Raw genomic sequence first — 21,513 nt, forward strand, 5'->3', positions numbered from 1 at the left:
TTATTACGATTACTTCACGTCTGGAACAAATGAACGTGAAAATAATGAAAAGAAAACTATTTTAAACGTAGATTCGTCGTCTTTTTTTTAGCAGGAATCTGCAATAAAAGCAGGAAGCGTCGCACATCGTCCTGAAGTAAACAAAAATTATAGTTGATTATTATCCATTGGTGCAATTTATTACATGACTAGTTGATGCTATTTATGTAATCTCTTGAATATGTCAACACTTTTTTTTTTGTAAAAAAAGAAGAAATATTTATATATGCACCAAACAATAGATTTTTAAACTATATTTACATAACGGATCGTAAAATAATTCTAAACGTCCCATATATAATATTTAAACAATAGTGAACAAAAAATAAATAAAATTTAATAAACTATAAAAAATTTCACATCTTTATTTAGAGAGTATACTTAATTTTTACTTCCTACAAATATTTTGTATTTTCTATCTTTTTACATTATCATTATTTCAAATATTTACTTTTTATTTATTTTATTACCAAAAAAAAAAAAAAAAAAAAACCTGTACAGAAGAATTAAAATTTATTTTTAGGAAATTAAATAAAAATTATTTATATAACTAAGAGAGTGATTGATATTGTAATAAAAGAAAAGGTGTCAAGCATTTTTTTTACCGCGCACGATTCTCATGACCGATGATTTACGTATCAAGATCTTAGCACCGTTATACACATAGATACATGTGTACAACAGTTATCTAATAATATTAGTGCAACAATTTCTATGACAAAATTAAAGAGATTATTTTCGAATTAAATAAAATATGCGGTAGTTTATTCACTGTATTTTCTTGGTATATTTATTTTTGTTTTTTTTTCCCAGTATTATTTGTTTATTCATTATTTAATTACCATTTGTCTGTTTATTTTATTTTTTCGTTTAAATATTTCATTCTCGTTTTATTTTCATTTACAGCGCGCGCGGATTGCATAATTAATTTTTCCCTCATTATAATTTATCATTAATTTCGGATAAACAAGCCTTGTAAAACAGAAGTCAATTGAGTTAAAATTATAATAATTAGTTTAATTTAATTCATACAGTAATTAATTAAATTTAAAACATAATAATTAATTTAATTTATAATTGAATTTTTTATTGAATTTTTCTATACAATGGAAAAAATTATTAATTATTAGTAAATAAATAATTACAGGGTTGACACAAAAATTTAATTTTGTTCTTCCGTGACTTTTCTCTAATTTTCAGACAAAATTTTTACTTTTTCCTTGACCCTAAAGAATATTCTAATTCACTATCTAACAATGATTAAATAATCAAAAAAATATTCTATTACATTTATTTACGAATTTCTTTAATTGTAAAATTATTCGAAAACATCAATAGTTTTATTTAAGATAAATATTTATTATTATAATATTTCTATAGGAATTAAGATTTTCCAAAAATTTCAAAATTAAACCTTTTGAAATTTAATACCTAACTGATAAGAATATTGTTATAAAACATAAAGAAATCGATCACTCCGAGTCTTCGACCCGGAGCAATCAATATCTTCATGTTTTATAATAATTAAAGATGACCGAGATGACAATTATTTTCATTTCAATTCAATTATTATTTTCTACAATTTTTAACTAAAATTCTTCCTTAAAGCAATTATTTAAAAAAATTTTTGAAAAAGTTCTTTGAGAATTATTAAATCTATTTAGTTACAATTCAATTTTACGAAATCTTAATTATACGAAAATTCTTCAATTAAATATATATTAGAAAATAAAAACTTCAAATAATTTTAAAAAAATTCAATCAAACTCTTTCAAAAAAAAATTCTACAAAATTGTTAATTAAAAGTTTGAAAAATTCAGATTTTTAAAGATTTTAATTTGACACCTTTTCGAAATTCAATTATGTCTAAAAATTCAGACTATAATGCTTTTAATGTTCAATTAAAATCTAAAATTTTAACTTGTACTTATTTTTAAATCAATTTTTATTAGAAAATTCTACGAGAATTCAATTATTTAAATACAAAAATAAATTATTTATTGAATAATTTAATGTTTCTTAAAATTGAATTCTTATAAAGAATTTTTTCAAATTGTGATTAATAATTATCAATCAATCCAATTCAGGCGAAAAAAATTAAATAAAAATTGTGTGCAGTCGAAACGTTAAATGGAATCTTTATTTTATTCTTTTGACTGACTTGGATTGATATTAATCACATATATTAAATTGTGATCAAGTGATAACTTTGAAAAAATTATAATTTTATCAACTAATTTTTAAAAAATTGAATTCTTTCGATGAATTTTAATAAAATTTAAAAAAATAACATTTTTTGAAGAATTCAATTCGCTAGAAAAAAGTTGGTGTGATTTTTGTTGCGTGTTAAATTAACCAATGTTAAACGACATAGAATGTGGCGCCACCTATGACGGTTAAATTTGTTGCGTGTTATTTTAACACCAAATTCGGTGTTAAAATAACACTTTTTAATTAAAATTGTATAAAAAATAATTGAAATTCTGCGACGAGTTTTATTATATAGATTAAAATAATTGAATTAATGTGAAGAAATTTATAAAAAAATTTGTAAGTAATTGAAATTCTGTGAAATTTTTATTATTTATGAGAATAATTAAATGTTTGCGTAGAATTTTATTAACATTTTTTTAAGAAGTTAATTGAAATCTTTTGGAAAATTTTATTAAATTAGTAGATATTGGAAATTATTCAATAGAGGTAAATTTGTAAAAATAATTGAAATTTTGCCAAGATATTTTTCAAATTTTTGAAAATAATTGAATTTCTTAGAAAAATTTTGTTATTTATAAAGATAGTGGAATTTTTGAGGAGAATTTAAAAAAATTTATGAACATAATTGAATTTCTGCGAAGAATTTTATTACTTTTGAAAATAATTGAATTTCTGTAATTATTTGTAAATTGTAAACACAACTAATTTAAAAATCCAATTAATATAGTTTATGAGGCAAACAAAAAAACAACAAAATTCAGAATTTTCCTTGGAATATTCTCTTATATGTATTCTAAAAATTTAATTTTTTTCCAGTACTTTTAATAAAATTTCCTGACTTTTCTCTGATTTCCCTGATTTCTCAGACCTCTGACAACCTTGAACTACAAAACTATGTATAGTCAAATTTCATTAATTGAATTAGTTACAAAAAATTTCAGTTATTTTAACATAACGCTAAAAGTGAATTTAACTAATAATTAGTTATTATTATTAACTATTTTATTAGTAAACTATAAAATTTGTAATTTTTAACTAGGTAATTTAAATTTAAAGAATATCTCAAAATTTTGAGAGTAAAATACTTTAATTTTTAAAAGAAAATTGAAGAGGTATAATAATTTTGACTGATTTCTGATTTATTGAAGCTAGTATTTATTATTATTATTATTTTATTGGATTCATATGTATGACCTTTCGGCCTTTTACATTTCCCGTACATAAATATTATTGAAGCTAGTATTAAAAATATGAATATCTAATATATAATATAGTTATCTTCATTAAATTCTTACTTCTAATTTTTATACAATTTGTTAGTAGTAATAATAATCTACTAAATTTATCTTGCTTAATTCGTTATTTCTAATAGTAGCTCCAATAAGTAAAAGTTCAATAATTGAAGCTAGAATTGCTAGCTTCAATTTAAATAAAAATTTCCCCCCTTATTTTTAATATAAAATTTTTTGAATAAAAAATAAGTAAATTTTTCTTTTCAGGAAAAAATTAAAGCACGATGCGATGATTTGAAGTTTCATTAATTTACTACACTTGCAAAAATTTGTCAATTCATTCGACTGTAATTGTAATTTAAAAGAGGATCAACATGAATCTAAGAGCATTAATAAACAGCTTTTTTAAGCGAATTGTCAAAGATTTTCGACAAAAGGAATTGTTGCCATTGAAACTCGCTTTTTTTGTAAAAGCCTCAAGTTAGTTTCTTTAAATGTTTAATTATTAATGATTATTTTTATTATCTGATCGAAATGAATTTTTTTCTCAATGTATAAAAAAACACAAAAATATGTATTTTCTTCTTAACAAAAAAATTAATAGAATTACTGAATTTTCTTTTTAGCACTGTCAGTGCTTTATCCATATTTGACAATTCACATGCGAGAATTAGGAATAAATGTACAAGAGACAGCGTTAATGAGTGCAATCACACCACTTGCAGTAATTATTATGCCACCATTAGCAGGTTTAATAGCAGATCGAATAGGGAATTTTCGAGTGAGTTTATTTTTATTATCTGCTTCTTTTTTTTAATTGTCGAAAAATCTATAATTAATACTAATATTAAGTCCAAAAATAATTATAATTAATAATTATTTTTTATTATCTGAATAATTACCAAAATTAATTAAAAATTTGTATTTTCTTTCGCTTATTTAAATATCTTGTTAACTAGTTTGGTTGTAAAAGTAAAAACATAAAAAAGTAGATGAAATAGAAAATTAATTTTTTTAATTAAATTAAAACTAAAAAATAAAATAAATTTAATTCGTCAAATGTTAATAAAATTTTTGTTCAGATATCTTTAGCATTTTTAACATCCGTTGGTGGATTGGCAGCTCTATTACTGTTACTAGTCCCCGTGGGTAGAGTCAATATGGAATATCCCGAGAGGATAATTCTCGATTCAAAATGTCAGCGAAATAGTGATAAATTAATATTTGAAATTAATCGAAATCATCCTTGTAATGAGAAACTTGAATCGGAGATAAACATGAGGATAGAGAGTTGTGGGTAAGATTATTATTATTGAACAATAATAATTTGTGTATTAATAATAATTCGATTAAATTTGATAAAATTTACTAAACATACAATATTTATAATTAATAATTTAATTTTCATTTATTTTAGTTACATGTGTTCAGTACCTAATAATACCGACGTTCCACTGTTGTTAAAGGAAAAAAGTTACACAATTGAAGTAGCAGAATATGATTCAATTATGCTCTTCAATTATTCGATTCCCGAAAGAAAACCAACTCAGGTATTGAAAACTAATTATTTATGAAATTATTAATTAATTATTATTTAATTATGAATTGAACTCTTATTTTTAATTATTTTTGAAATTGTTAATTAATTATTAATAAAATTATTTATTATCTTTGTAGTTTTGTTGAAATTTTAAAATCTTAAAAATTGTTCAACTAAAATGTTGGAATTTTTTTTTAATTGTGTATAGGTAAACGATGATTTAGATGACGTTAGATCACACAGGATGTTAAAGAACGATGAATTTTTTAAGACGTCAATTCGTCAAATCACGAATTATACCCTTTTCTTCCCAGCGAACGATTTATACAGTTTTAAGTGCAAGCAAATTACTGAGGAGAATTCTTTAAGTCAAGCTGAAAGGAAATTTTTAAAATGCGGCTTTGGGCGTGTTTCTAATAAACAAGAGGTAACTTCATTATATAAAAACTATTTTAAATTAAATTTACAAAAAATCTAATTTCTATCATTATAATATAATTTATTTACGCATTGATTTACAAATTAATTATAATTAACATAAAAACAACAAAAAATAAAAAAAAATTTTTTAGATTTAAAATTTAAAAATTATTAAATAACTAATAAGTGAATAAATAAATATAGTACCTACACGGAAAAAAGATTCACCTGGAACAGCGATAAGTTTCTCTAGATTAGCGAAAGTCTCAACTGAAGCATCTAAAAATTTCGCTAATGTAATGAAATTTGTAACTGATCCAGGTAAAATTTTTTTCCGTGTTGTATCTAATAATAATAATATAATAAAAATATTATAACAGTATAATATAATATTATTATTATTATATTATAACAATGCAATGTAATAATTAAAACTAATAATAATAATAATAATGGTAATAAATTTATCAGGGCGCAAATAGTCAATTAATCAATTACAAGCCCTTCAGAACGAATCTCAAGACTTTTAATGAATCGTCAGACAGTCCAGTCATTAAAATGAAATATTTAGTGGAGAAATCAAATTGGACTGACAATAATATGATGAATGTTGAATGCAATAATGACGAAGGGGCAAATCAAAAAGTTTTCATTTCAGCCGGAAATTATAATATTATGAATTGTCATCAAAGATGTCTAATCACTGCTCCTAGATCGGAAATATGCTCTAATTTAAAGGAAGAAGTCGTCTATAATATACAATTAACATTCTGGTTGTATCTTTCCTTTCGACTGTTCAACGGTTAGTCAATCATTTTTCAATTATTACTTTTATTGTTTTTTCAGTATTATTATAATATTTCGAACTTATAAACTATAACAAAATCATATGAAATAAGACAATTAATATAATATTAATAAATCAGTAGTAATTAATTAATAGTAACTAATATTAATTAATTACACAGTGCAACACATAAAATGTGCACTAAGTTTTGACTTCAGTTTCTGAAAGTACTTATCGAAACTAGAAAAAACTTATTTCAGTTTTGCTAGATTAGCTCGGATTTAATTTTTATCGACATTTGAATTTTTTTTTTGAATTTTCACATTTTTCAGTTTTCTGATACGGGCTGATGGGAACACTGGCTATAAAAAGTTTATTAAAAAAATTCGCAATGGTCAAAATTTGAAAAGCAATAATCCCTCTTTAATTAGAGAGAAAGACAAAAAAATTTGGTCGAAAATTGTTCCAGTTACGAATTTTTTTTTTGGCTTTTTTACATTTTTTGGTTTTATGAAACGGGCGGGTGAGAAAGCTGGCTATTAAAAGATTATAAAAAAAATTCGCAGTGGTCACCATTTGAAGAGCAATAATTCCTCTTTAATTTCTGACATTGAAAAAAAATTTGGTCGAAAATTATTTGAGTTATGAATTTTTTTTTGTAATTTTTCAAATTTTTCGGTTTTTCTAATGCGAGAGGGTGGGAACGCTATCTATTAGAAGTTTATAAAAAAATTTGCAGTGGTCACCATTTGAAGAGCAGTAATTCCTCCCTAGTTTCTGCCATTGAAAAAAAAATTTGGTAAAAAATTGTTCGAGTTATGAATTTTTTTCGTACTTTTTCAAATTTTTTTTGTTTTTGATCTGGGCGGGTGAGAACGCTGGTTATTAAATTTTTCTTTTTTAAAAACGCAATGGTCACATTTCGCAGAGCAATAATTCCTCTTTAATTTCTGTCAAAGAAAAAAATTTGGTTAAAAATTGTTCTAATTATGGTTTTTTTTTTTACTTTTTCACATTTTTCGGTTTTTTGATACGGGCGGGTGGGAACGCTGGCTATTAGAAATGAATTAAAAAAATTCACAACGGTCAAATTTTAAAATGCAATAATCCTTCTTTAATTTCTGATAAAAGAAAGAAAATTGGTAGAAAATTATTCGTGTTATTTAATGATTTCTGTACATTTGTATACCCGCGGTCCTGTGCAACCGAGGGTTTTGATTTTTTTTTGACTTTTTTCGAAACCAAATATTTCGAATCAAATATTTTATCTTTGGCAGAAATTAAATAGAGATTATTTGCTCTTTAAATTGTTCCCATTACGAATTCTTTTTATAAATTTTTAATATTCAGTATTCCCACTTCCGTTATCAGAAAACAGAAAATTAAAAAAAAGTAAAAAATAATTCATAACTTAAACAATTTTTGACCAAATTTTTTTTCTTGGGCAGAAATTAAAGACACATTAATGCTCTTCAAATTGTGATCATTCGAAATTTTTTTTATAAATTTTTAATAGCCTGCGTTCCCACCCGCCTGATCAAAAAATTGAAAAATGTGAAAAAGTCAAAAAATAATTAATAAGTGGAACAATTTTTGACCAAATTTTGTTTCTTTGTCAGAAATTAAAAAGGAAGTATTGCTCTGCAAAATGTGACCATTGCGTTTTTAAAAAAGAAAAATTTAATAACCAGCGTTCTCACCCGCCCAAATCAAAAACAAAAAAAATTTGAAATTTGAAAAAGTACGAAAAAAATTCATAACTCGAACAATTTTAGACCAATTTTTTTTTTCAATGTCAGAAATTAGGTTGGAATTACTGATGTTCAAATGGTGACCATTGCGAATTTTTTTTATAAACTTCTAATAGATAGCGTTCCCACCCTCTCGCATTAGAAAAACCGAAAAATTTGAAAAATTACAAAAAAAAATTCATAACTCAAATAATTTTCGACCAAATTTTTTTTCAATGTCAGAAATTAAAGAGAAATTATTGCTCTTCAAATGGTGACCACTGCAAATTTTTTTTTATAATCTTTTAATAGCCAGCTTTCTCACCCGCCCGTTTCATAAAACCAAAAAATGTAAAAAAGCCAAAAAAAAATTCGTAACTGGAACAATTTTCGACCAAATTTTTTTTTCTTTCACTCTAATTAAAGAGGGATTATTGCTTTTCAAATTGTGACCATTGCGAATTTTTTTAATAAACTTTTAATAGCCAGTGTTCCCATCCGCCCGTATCAGAAAACTGAAAAATGTGAAAATTCAAAAAAAAATTCAAATGTCGATAAAATTCAAATCCGAGCTAATCTAGCAAAACTGAAATAGGTTTTTGCTAGTTTTGATAAGTACTTTTAGAAACTGAAGTCAAAACTTAGTGCACATTCAATGACCTCAAAAATGTTGCACTGTGTTACTATTATTTACTATTTATTAGTTAACTATTAAAGCTAATTACTATTAACTATACTTCTAAGTAATTAGTTAGAACTAATTAATTTCCGTTAGTTACTATACATTAGTTACTATTTAAATTAATTACTATTAGTTACTGCTAAGTAATTAATTAAAACTAATTAATTACTGTTGTTTATTATTAATTAGTAACTATTAAAATTAATTACTGGGTCAGAATTTCTCAAACGGATCACCTAAAACTAAAAAATTTTCTTTTTGAACCAAAATAGTTTTTTTTTGAGCTTAATATGGCTAAGAAGAATCCCTGAAAATATTAAGCCAAAAAAAAGTTTTTTGTAAAAGTTATTAACAATTGAATTTTTTAGTACTGCTAAATTAACAAATTTTTTTCTCGAGTTCCAGTTCACGGATTTTAAAATTAAAATATGGGTTTTTTTCGTCTTGAATTGCACTATTTGAATATATTTTTTGTTTTTAGATTTTTTTATTTTTTATAATTTTTTATATAATTTGTTTATAAAATGTTAATAAACAAATATGTTCTTCACGTCCTAACAAAAAAATTAAAATTGTATTCTATTCCTTAAATGTCTCCGAGTGCAAAACCGTTTCGAAAAAAAATGAGCCTTAATTAGAAAAAAAGTTATTAATTAAAAACTACAGCTGTGTAGAGCTTTACATGACGTTAAACTCGCCCCGCGCACATTGGCATTTTTTACAATTTACTGTTCAAAATTGTCTGCAATCTACAAATTTTATCGGATTTTCATGGGCTTGGTCTTAAATTAAAGGGGATAAAATTTCTAAGAGATCCCACTAAACCAATTTTTGAATTTTAAGTTGTTTATATTTTTCTTGTTACTCAAACTTAACAATTTACAATATTTTTAGAAAAAATCATGTTTATTTTTTTATTTTTTCATTGCAGATGATTGGAATCAATTCAAATTAGTCCAGCATATGACCACCAGACAAATAATAATAATTGTTGCAAACAATGTTAATTAACAAATAGATAACTTTGGATCTTTTTTATAAAAAAAATTTTTTTTGCAGACAAATTTATGTTTATTTAAGTAATCTATGTCGATTTTAGTAAAAAATGATTTTAAATTTAAAAATTATTATTGTTATTGACAATTATTATGAACTATAATCAAGTTTCTTTAACATTTGTAAACATTTTAGGCATTTTTTAAACATAAAATGTTTATATAATATGTACATTCCTTCAAAAACTTTAAAAATTTATTAGCACAAACAATTACATTTGCTGTAAACAAATTATTTACTTTTTAAACAAATAAATGGCTTATTTCTGCAAAAAGAAAAATTATTTTTCCTATTTTAACGAGTTTAAAGTCATGTAAAGCTCTACTTGATTATTGATAACTATATTATTGTTCATATGATTGTTAATAACAATGGTAATTATTAAATTAAAAATTATCTATTTGTTAATTAAAATTGTTTGCAACAATTTACACTACCGTCGGGAATATTATCGGTACGGCTGCACACGCACGGGCCAAAAACATATTAATCTTTAAATCACGATTTTTTTGTAAATACAAATGTCAGAAAATTAATAAATATACCATTCGAAAGATTGTTAAATTCTACGATTAATGATACATAACTGAAAAATTTAATAATTTATACAAAGATTGCAGCAATTGACAAATTTGACAAAAAAATTTAAAAATAAAATTTTTTTGGAAATTTTTTCAACCCCTGCACATTTTTTAAAAATTGTAAAACAAATTTGAAACTTACATAAGTGTGATCATTCAAGTCTCATCTTTAATTTAAGACCAAAAGAGTTCAAAAATCTTAATCGGTTAGCGAGATATCATTATAAACGGCCGAGCATTTTCAGCCAAAAATCGTTCAAAATCAACTAATTCAATGCATTTGTCAAAAAACATGCTTGGACGTTTATAATGTTAAAGAAACTTGATTATAGTTCATAATAATTGCCAATAACAATAATAATTTTTAAATTTAAAATAATTTTTTACTAAAATCGACATAGATTACTTAAATAAACATGTCTGCAAAAAATTTTTTTTTATAAAAAAGATCCAAAATTATCTATTTGTTAATTAACATTGTTTGCAAGAATTTAAATAAATTGTATTATACATTATTATTTGTCTGGTGGTCATATGCTGGACTAATTTGAATTGATTCCAATCATCTGCAATAAAAAAATAAAAAAATAAACATGATTTTTTCTAAAAATATTGTAAATTGTTAAGTTTGAGTAACAAAAAAAAATATAAACAATTTAAAATTCAAAAATTGGTTAAGTGGGATCTCTTAGAAATTAATTTTGTTTTTCTCTGATTTCCAGACAAAATTTTCACTTTTTCCCTGACCCTGAAGAACATCAATAACTTTTTTTTTGAATAAATATTTCATCATTATTATTTTTCTATAGAAATTAGGATTCTCAAATCCAATAACTTATGACAATATTATTATAAAACATGCTGAAATCGAGCACTCCGAGTCTTCGACTCGGAGTGATCGATTTTCTCGTATTTTATAATAAATTTAAGACGCCAGAGTGATAAAATCATTATTTCTTATTATAAGAATATTGTAACTATAAATTCAAATTTTTAAAGATTTTAATTTTAACCCCTTTCCAAAATTCAATTATATCTAAAAATTCACGCTATAATGCTTTTAATATTCAATTCCAATTTAAAACTTTAAGTGAAATTCATTTTTTAATCAATTTTTATTAAAAAATTTCCCGAGAATTCAATTATTTAAATCCAAAAATAAATATTTTATTCAATAATTGCATGTTTCTTAAAATTTAATTTTTATGAAGAATTTTATCAAAATTTTTAATAACAATTGAATTCTTTCGACAAATTTAAAAAAAAGATTGTAAAAATAAATGCAATTTTCGATCATTTTAGTTAAAATTGTATAAAAAATAATTGAAATTCTGCGATAAGTTTTGTTATATTTATGAAAATAATTGAATTCTTGCAACGAATTTTATTAAAATTAATTATTATCTTCAAAAAGAAAATTAGAATTCAGGATTACACTGGATAATAAATATACATCATTATTTATTAAAATTGTTTTTAAAGAATTGAATTCCCGTGAAGAAATTTGTTTTCGAAAATAATTCAATTCCGAAGAAAAATATTATTATTTATGAAAATAATTAATTTCTTGTGAAGAATTTTATTCAAATTTTTTTAAATAGTTGAATTTTTCAGAATTAAAAAAAAAAAATTTTTTTTAATAATTTTAATTAAATTTCATTAAAAAAACTGAAAATAATTAAAATCTGACAAAGAATTAAAATAAAATTTTTTTTTTAAATAATTAAATTTCTGTGAAAATGTTTATTGTTGAAAAATATGTTATTAAAATTTCTTAAATAATTAAATTGCTTCGAAGAATTTTTATTTTTTACGAAAATAATTGAATTGTTTCGAACATTTTTGTCAATAATTGTATTCCTAGGATGAATGCTGTATTTTATAAAAATAATTGTAGTCTATGATTTCCATTTTTTTTATTAAAAATTTTTTAAATAATTGAATTTCCATAAAAAAATGTATTATCTGTGCAAATAATTGAATACTTAAGAAAAATTGTATTGGAAATAATTGAATTGTATAGGAAAATTTTATTAAAATTGCAATTTTATTAACTAAGTCTTGTAAAGAATGTTGTCAAAATTTTTTAAAATAATAGAACTTTTAAAATAATTTTATTAAAATTTTTCGAAATAATTGAATTTTTTGAACTATTTTTTTCAATTCTCTCTATAAAAAAATTAAAAATAATTTATGGGAAGAAGTTCATCACTTTTGAAAATAATTGAATTTCTGTAATAAGTTGTTCTTAAAATTTCTATTTAAATTCAAACAAAAAAGACACAAAAATTCAGAATTTTCTTATAAATTCTAAAAATTTAATTTTTTCCAGTACTTTTAATAAAAATCCCTGACTTTTCCCTGAATTCCCTGACTTTCCTGACTTGTGGCAACCCTGTAATTATTTAAATTTTGTATGGAAACTTAAATTAATTGCATTATTAACAAATTAAATTTATTTAAAAAATTAGTAAATAAATTTAATAAATATTTATTTAAAGAAATAAATAATTCCGTTCAAGTCTATAAAAAATAATTTAATTCAAAGAAATTTGATATTTCTTGAATAATAAAATAATACACTGAAAAAAAATTTATTTGATTCAACTAACCAATTACTTGTCTATATTAGGTACGAAATAAGTATTTACTTGAATCAAATAATTTTTACATTAAATCAAATAAATTTTTCTTTTCAGTGTAGAAACGAAATGAATATATTGATTGAAGTGAAATTAATTTAAATTTAATAGCAATGATCGGTGGCACTGCATGGGCAATGTTCGAAGGTGCTGTGATTGCAACTTTGAGAGAACATAAGGCTGATTATGGCTTACAGAGATTTTACGGCAGCTTAGGGGGAATGATATCGTCCCCCCTATCAGGTCTCATGATTGACTCATTTAGTAAAGGAAAAGCTTTCACTGATTTCAGGTAAACTATTTAAAAATTTAATTTAATTAATTTAAATATAATTAATGAATTTAAGTGAATTAATTAAGATTTCAATTTAATGCAATAATTATATAAACTAACTTCGAAACTTAATTTAATTAATTATATATGGCGGAAAAACAATTTTACCTGAAACAGCTACAAATTTCACTAGATTATAAATTTACATATTGTTATTCATAAATTTAAATTAATTTTATTGATTAAACATTTATTCTCAATATTTGATTTAAATTAATATTCTCAAATTTGATTATATTAAAAAAAAATTGTAATTTCTAACACGAATAATTGTTAAAAGTCAATGCAATTTAGGCCAGCGTTCTATCTATACGCTGCTCTAAAAGTCGCTTCAGGTGTCCTCATGTTGTTTATTAATTTGGAATTCAAATCGCCAGCGAAAAGTATATTTAAGGATGTCTACAATGTGCTCAAGAATGTGGAAATCGTTACACTTTACATGGTTTCCTTCATGTTAGGCAAGTCTCTTATTTTGTTGTTTTAATTTACTTTACATTTTACAATTAAAAAAAAAATTATTTTTGTAAAATATTTTTTAAATGAAATACATAAATTTTCATTTTCATTTAATTGCAAAGAATTTTTTTACTCTCAAAGCAAAATTAAATTTATCTGATCAATTATAATTTGTAATTATATTTTTAAAACAAAAATTTAATTTTCGAAAAATTCTATTAATGAAGTAACGACCAATGACTCTATAATTAAATAATTTGAAAATATACCTAGTTTGAAAAAGAATATTTATCTTGAAAATGAATAATTATTATATTGACAAAATCTAATTAGAATTATTATTTTTTCTCTTTTCTAAAGTATAAAAAAAACTTAATACTATCTTTTGTGTGTATAACGTCATAGTTTTTGAGTGTTTTCAATTAGATTGTGAAAATTTACGTAATTTTAAAGGCAGGCAATACTTCCGGACTATTTGTATTTGCAACACTCTTTGGGTTTTAACAAAATCAATAAATTGCAACATTGACATTCAACTTCAATTCTTATCATATAAAACATCTCGTGTTTTACATTGTGTTATTTTTCTAGTTTATATTTAAATATACCATTTCAAAGAATACACTAAACAATTTTCTGCTCGTTAAAAATGTTAAAATCTTCAATTATACGTTTTTATGAGTTCACACTTTTTTTCTTACTTCTAAAAACAATTGTCCGTTAAATATTAAAATAAAAAAAAAAAACAATTTAAGAAAAACGCAAATAAATAATTAGAGTCAGAAATATTTTTGATAAATTAGAATGAAACTTATTTATTTATTTATATAATCTTTTTTTATTAAAATTAAAATTAAATTTTAATTAAAATTTAATTAAATAATAATTAATTAAATTTAATTAATTAATTTAATTTAATTTAATTTAATTTAATTTAATTTAATTTAATTTAATTTAATTTAATTTAATTTAATTTAATTTAATTTAATTTAATTTAATTTAATTTAATTTAATTTAATTTAATTTAATTTAATTTAATTTAATTTAATTTTAATTTTAATTTTAATTTTTTAATTTTTTTTTCTTTGTTTGACAATTTACATACGCATTTATCTTTTTATTTATTATTGATTTGTTTATTTATTTTAATTATTTATTTTTTTATTTGTTTATCTACTTTATTTATTTATTTGTTTGCCTACTTATATATGTCTATTTATTTATTTTCTACACATTTATTTACTAACTTATATTATATTTTCATTTTTTCTATTTATTCATTGATTTATATAAATAATCACAAAGTGTAACTAAATATTCTCGAAAATAATAAAAATAATTTTAAGAATTATTAATAAAATTTATAAATAATTTTAGGTACTGCTTGGGGATACATCGAATCATTTCTGTTCTGGTTTCTGCAGGATTTGGGTGCTTCCCAATCACTTATGGGAATCACCATAACAGTTAGTGGTCTTGCTGGTTTGCCCTTATTGGTTTTATCGGGACCAATAATTGACAAACTTGGCCACGCAAATGTTCTCTTCATTGGATTCATTTTTTACGCTATCAGACTCGTCGGTAAGATTATGTAACAATCAAGATTATGTGGCATAATGATAAATTAATAATTAATTATCAGTTAATATTGAAATAATAAATAAATTTAAAAAAACTAAAGGTTTTTTAAATTTATTTATTATTTCCATTTATGCAACAGCTATTTCAAATCTAATTAATTATTTTTTAAGTTTCAATTTGATTTTAATAAAAAATGAAATAAATAATACAATACAAAATTTCCATAGGGTGATAATCTTCTAACGGACTATAATATATTTTAAATTTAATTAAAATATAATCATCTCTAGAGTTGTAATATAAATTTAATAATATGAATTTTCATACAGTTATGTAAATTAGACAAGTATATAAAATTTAATTTACTCTGATTACAGGCTATTCACTGATTTACAACCCATGGCTGTGTCTGATTTTTGAAGCACTTGAATCTGTAACATCTGGACTTGCTTTTACAGCAGCTGTAACTTACGCCGCAAAATTATCAACGACAGCCACTGATAGCACTGTACAAGGTTTATTGGGTGGAATTTACTACGGAGTTGGTAATTAAAGAAAACTATATTATTTAAAAAAAAAAAAAAAAATTATCACATTGCTAATTTAATGAAAGTATATATTGCAAATCGTTAAAAGTGTCGTTATTGCTTCGTTTCAAAAAATCGTTTAAAAAAAGCAAAAAAAAAACAACAACAAAAAATAAGAAAACAAAAACACAAAACAGAGAAAAATAGAATCATAAAATACAGAATAAAAAACAAATTAAAAAGAAAAACAAAAAAAAATTTTAATTTAGTTTGATGTTTTTTAATTAATATTAATATAATTTTGTTTAGGGAACTCTTACTATTTTTCTAAATTATTTCATTTAATAATAAGTAAATTAATAAAAATTAGTTATTAATAACAACGAAATTTATTTATTAATTCCTCCTGAATTTTGGCAATAACAGGATTAAAAAAATATCAAATTATTGAAAATCTTATATAGTCTATGAATTTTTTTTTCTCAAATTAAAAAAAATCCATAAGTAGAGTTACAGTTGCAATTTTTAGAAAAAATCAATTATTTTTATCTTTTATTTTTGTATTTGAATAATTGAATTCTCGTATAACTTTTTGGTAAGAATTGATTTGAAAAAGAATTTCAGTTCAAATTTTAGAAAATATTTCAAGAATTGGAAGACTTGCAGTTTCCATTTTTGGAATTAATTGGATTTCAAAAGGTTTTACAGTGAAAGTATTTTGAAATTTTTATTCCTGATGGACAAATAAATAACAATAAGTATTCAAATTTACTTATTAAACAAAAATTTAAAGAAATAATTAAATTTTAAAAGGTTTTTCAATTGAAATTTTTTTAACATTTTAATCGCTGTAATGGTATAATAATATTGAAATGTTTACAACAATATAATGTTTACAACAATAAATTTTTTAATATATGTTTAACAAAAATTAATGAAATTTGAAAGATTTTATTTAGAAATTCTGAAAAAATGTGGTTTTAAAAAATCGCATTTAAAATTTTTTGAAAATAGGTTTCCGAAGATAATTTTAAATAATTGATAAATCAAGAAATTTTCTCAACTTCTATTAAAAAAAATTTTATACTTAAAAGAATTCCATTTTCTCACTTTAAAAAATTATTTTTAAATATTATTGCATTTTTTCAAGAATTGTAACTACTTTGGAAAATAATTGAATTTTACCAAAATATTTGCGTATTTAAATAATATTCAATTATCGTTGAATTCTAATAAGCATTGGTTTAAAAAAGAATTTCAGTTAAAATTTTGAAAAATAATTGAATATTAGAAGCGTTATAACAGGAATTTTAAAAAATAAATAAAATTTAAAAGATTTTAAAATTGAAATCTTTTTAACACTTTAATTGCCGTAAAAGTATAATAATATTTAAATGTTTATTCAAAATAAAATATTAATATATTATTTTCCTTTGAAAATTATTAAACTTTTGAGTAATTTTATTCAAAAATTCTAAAAAAATAATTGACTTTTGGAAAAATTGCAGTAAATTTAACGATATGATTTGGAGAATTTTTGAGAAGTTACGAATGATAGCAAAAATTTAATTATTTTTAAAAGTAATAAAATTCTTTGCAGAAATTCAATTATGTTTAAAAAGTTTTTAAAATTCTCGTCAAAAATTCAATTATCTTTATAAATAACAAAATTCTTCTCCAAAATTCAATTATTTTCAAAAAATTTGATAAAATTCTCGGCAAAATTTCAATTATTTTCAACAATTTTCCTCACTTTCAATGATTTTCAATATCTATTTATTCTATTTTAATAAAATTTTCGAAAAGAATTTAATTATTTATAAATTTGTTGATAAAATTCTTTATGAGAATTCAATTATAAGAGACATTCAATTATTTAATAAGTTATTAATTTTCGTTTTTAAATAATTGAATTCTCGTAGAATTTTCATAAAAATTGTTTTAAAAATGAATTTCAGTTAAAATTTTATAGTTTATATAATTTAATATTAAAAGCTTTATAGCATGAATTTTTGAAAATAATTGAATTCTGAAAAAGTTTGAAATTAAAATCTTTGAAAATTAAAAGTTTTTATACTTTTAACTATTAATTAGTTAATAATCTAAAAAATTGAAGAAGAACAAAATTAATAATAAAATTTTGAAGAAAGCTTTTTTATAATTAAACATTTCTTTTATATAAATGTTTATTAATGAAAAAATAAATAATTATTCAAAGAAATAAGGAAAAAATATAAAAAATGCTGTATTAAGCCGAAAATAAAATTATATTAAAAAAAAAGAAAAATCACCAGAAAAGAAACTGTGAGACACTCAAACAACAGAAAAAACTGCTTTGACTAGACTGTATCAGCGCGTATACGTTAAGAAACAAAGTCAGAAGAGGGGACGTTAAGTACCCTAGCTGATTCTTTTTATCAATCTACTGATGCATTTTTAGGCTGTTGCCATGGTAACAATTGCTATGGAAACAGTTGCCACAAAAACAGACACTCACAGTTTTATTAAGGATATCAAATTGAGACAGAAAACATTTAAAAAATGCAAAAAGTTGCGATGCAACAGTTTTGATATGTTTTCTGTCTCAATTTGATATCCTTAGAAAAACTCTGCTAATAAATCCGTAACCAACGTAACTATCACTATAGATAATGATTTCTATGGTAAAAATGCCAATTAAAATTATCATCATAATAACCGTTAGTGAAAAATTTCCTCCCCTTTCTTCCAAAACCAAAAAATACCAAATAACAACTAATGAAATACTAAATAATTTCAGGAAAAAGTTGCGGAGGCCTAGTGGGTGGATTCCTGATGAAAGGAGTGGGTACACGTCCCACTTATCAGATATTTGCAGTAGCTTCCCTATTGACAGGATTAATGTACTACGTGTTCAACGTCACTTATTTGAAAAAGCGTCCTCAAGTTGAGGGCAATGACATTGTGAAGAAAGAACCCAAGAAGAAGAAAACGACGACGTCGACAACTACTGGTCAAAATGATCTCGAGAATGGATCAGTGGAAATAGTTTCAAAAGAAGAGAAGAAAACGAAAACGAAACAAAATCAAAAGATAGCAACAGCAGCAGCAGCAGCAACGGACAAAGAAAAGATTGCCCAGGGCTACAACAACAAGGCATATTCTGAAGATCCAATGAAAATTGAAAGCGCAAATCCAACGTCCAAGGACATTGAGGCCCTCAACAACGTCAAGAATCTCGATAAGATTGAAAAGATTACCGAGAGTCAAGTTGATCACGCTGAAACTGAGAAAACTCACGAGAAAAAGGAACAAAAAAATGACAACAATGCAATTTTCAATAATTCTACCTCCGATGATAAAAGTCAATCACGCAAGCATAGCGTCACTATTGAAAAGGTACCAAAGGATAAATAATTAATCTTTTTACTATTGAGAACGTGATTCTAAATTAGTACATATTCAACTGAATAATATCGACACAGTTTTTCTAAGGATATCAAATTGAGACAAAAAACGAATCAAAACAACAATTTTTGATACACTTCTTGTCTCAATTTGATAGCCTTAGACGTTTTTGATAAAACATTATCAATTACTAACAATATTAATTTTAACAATTAAAGAGATTGAAAAAAAACATTTTCTCATAATTATTTTCATATACATATGCGTTTACAAAGATTTGTAAATTTCTTGAGATATTAATTTTCCAACAGTAATTAATTCAAGTAAATATTTATTTGATGAAAGACAAATTTGCTAATAGGTAAATTTTTGGATATTGAAATTAAATTTCTTTTCAATGTAATAATTTTTCTTTTATGTTTTGAATTTTCATAATTTCAAATAATTGAAATCAATCTTACCGCGATTAAAATGAATCTGATAGAAACATTTCTAAAATGCAATTATTGTCGCTTCATTTTAGGACTCGAAATATTAACGATAGTCTTGATTAATGATAGCTTCAAAAAAGTTAGTATATAGTTCAAATAATTTGAAGATAAAATTAATTGAAATTTGTCAAAATCAATTAAAAGTAACAAAAATTAATTATTCCAAAAAAAGCTTCTGTTTATTGAAACTACAAAAATAATTATCTTTGTAGTTAAACGACAGATAAAATAATTTTAAGCTAATATTAATATTGCAGGCCTCGGACTGGATTAAAAAATAAAAAATAGTATCCAAAATGTTAAAAAATGTTCGTAAAAATAAATATAAATTGATGGTTTAATTTCTCCACTTGAGAACGCCAAAGTCGCCATCAGGTGGCGAGGAATCTGGTTTTGTCGACTGAACTGTCATCTAACGGTGACCTTGACGTTCGCAATATTGAATCTCAAGATTTGATTTTCAATTAATATAAATTAAATTAATTAATATAAGTGGATTTCTCTTCTTAATTCACTGTAATTTGCATTATTTTTATCGCCTCTAATTTTTGTAGAGTCTTAGAATTAATTTCTTTACTAAATAAATTGATTTTAAAAATTTCAGTTAAAAGAATAGTACCATATTCGTGAATTTTTTAACAAAATAAGTATCTTTAGTAACTTATTTACAAAAATAGTAGCTAAATAGTTGTATTTGATGAAAATTATCAAAAAATATCAATAGACGCATAAATCCGAGGCCTTTAATTGAAATTAAATATAATTTGAAGATCAATTCAAAATTATTAATAATTTTAACAAAAATTGAAGCTACTAAATGACAAAAATTCTAACGAACATATATTTTTTCCAAACTATACTTTATACATAAATATAGTTTTATTGGATTGTAACACTATGGTTTATATTTTCAATTAGTATTTGTTTTAATTAACCTATTTTATTCACTTAAACCATTATCAACCACTAATTTTTTATTATCTGTAACAGTATTTTTTTTACCAAATACTTTTCGTTAAATAATTTTTTTTTAACTGAAAATAAAATTAATCTCAAGGAATAATATTGTAAAATAAATTAATGACGAATGATTCTTGGATTTTTTGAATGAATCTGTAGTCAATAAATATTGTAAAATAATAAAATGACTGTACAATCATTTTCATCGTAATTGAGAATAATTATTAATTAATTATTAACATAATAAATAAATAAATGATTAAGAAAAAATGAGAACTACATTAAATAATTTGTTACAATATAATATTCATGAATAGTATGATTATTATATCAAAATATAAATTAATACATAATACAATTTTAAAAACTTTCATGCAGTCATTTTATTGTTAATAACTCTGTTACTGATAAATGGTCTGTGTTAATTATTTAAATATAAATGTCATTACAATAGGAATGTACAATAGAATTGTATGTTTAATTTAAAAAAATTATTTAATCCCAGCTGAAAAAGTTCTATAGAATTTCACTAGAATCATTCTATAGAATCATTCTATAAGAATTCTAGTGAATATTCTATAGAATTTCACTAGAACGATTCTATAGAATTTCTACATGAATTCTACTAAATTTAAGTGATTTTTAATAAGAAAGAATACAAAATTTCGTAGTCTGTAATTTGATTAAAAAAGGACAAAAAGTTCGTAAATTGTACGATATAATTTGGAGAATTTAAGAGAAAATTACAAATGATTGAAAAATTCAATTATTTTCAAAAGTAATAAAATTCTTCGCAGAAATTCAATTATGTTGAAAAAATTTTAAAAATTCTCTTCAAAATTTCAGTTATCTTT

General features: G+C 22.6%; 1 protein-coding gene across 1 annotated transcript in view; it reads left to right on the forward strand.

The window, feature by feature from the left end:
• Positions 1-21,443, forward strand: part of LOC122497916 — a 32,428-nt gene extending 10,985 nt beyond the window's left edge. The window contains exons 2-12 of the mRNA XM_043605340.1: positions 3,753-3,965; positions 4,112-4,266; positions 4,568-4,782; positions 4,903-5,035; positions 5,234-5,452; positions 5,917-6,247; positions 13,035-13,215; positions 13,552-13,715; positions 15,091-15,294; positions 15,672-15,839; positions 18,601-21,443. Coding sequence (XP_043461275.1) covers positions 3,860-3,965; positions 4,112-4,266; positions 4,568-4,782; positions 4,903-5,035; positions 5,234-5,452; positions 5,917-6,247; positions 13,035-13,215; positions 13,552-13,715; positions 15,091-15,294; positions 15,672-15,839; positions 18,601-19,217 — 2,493 coding nt within the window. The 5' untranslated portion in view covers positions 3,753-3,859 and the 3' untranslated portion in view covers positions 19,218-21,443. The remainder of the gene's footprint in view (positions 1-3,752; positions 3,966-4,111; positions 4,267-4,567; positions 4,783-4,902; positions 5,036-5,233; positions 5,453-5,916; positions 6,248-13,034; positions 13,216-13,551; positions 13,716-15,090; positions 15,295-15,671; positions 15,840-18,600) is intronic.
• Positions 21,444-21,513: the final 70 nt, after the last annotated feature.

The sequence above is a fragment of the Leptopilina heterotoma genome, unplaced genomic scaffold (genome assembly GCF_015476425.1).
Source record: "Leptopilina heterotoma isolate Lh14 unplaced genomic scaffold, ASM1547642v1 Lhet_10, whole genome shotgun sequence".
Taxonomy (NCBI): domain Eukaryota; kingdom Metazoa; phylum Arthropoda; class Insecta; order Hymenoptera; family Figitidae; genus Leptopilina; species Leptopilina heterotoma.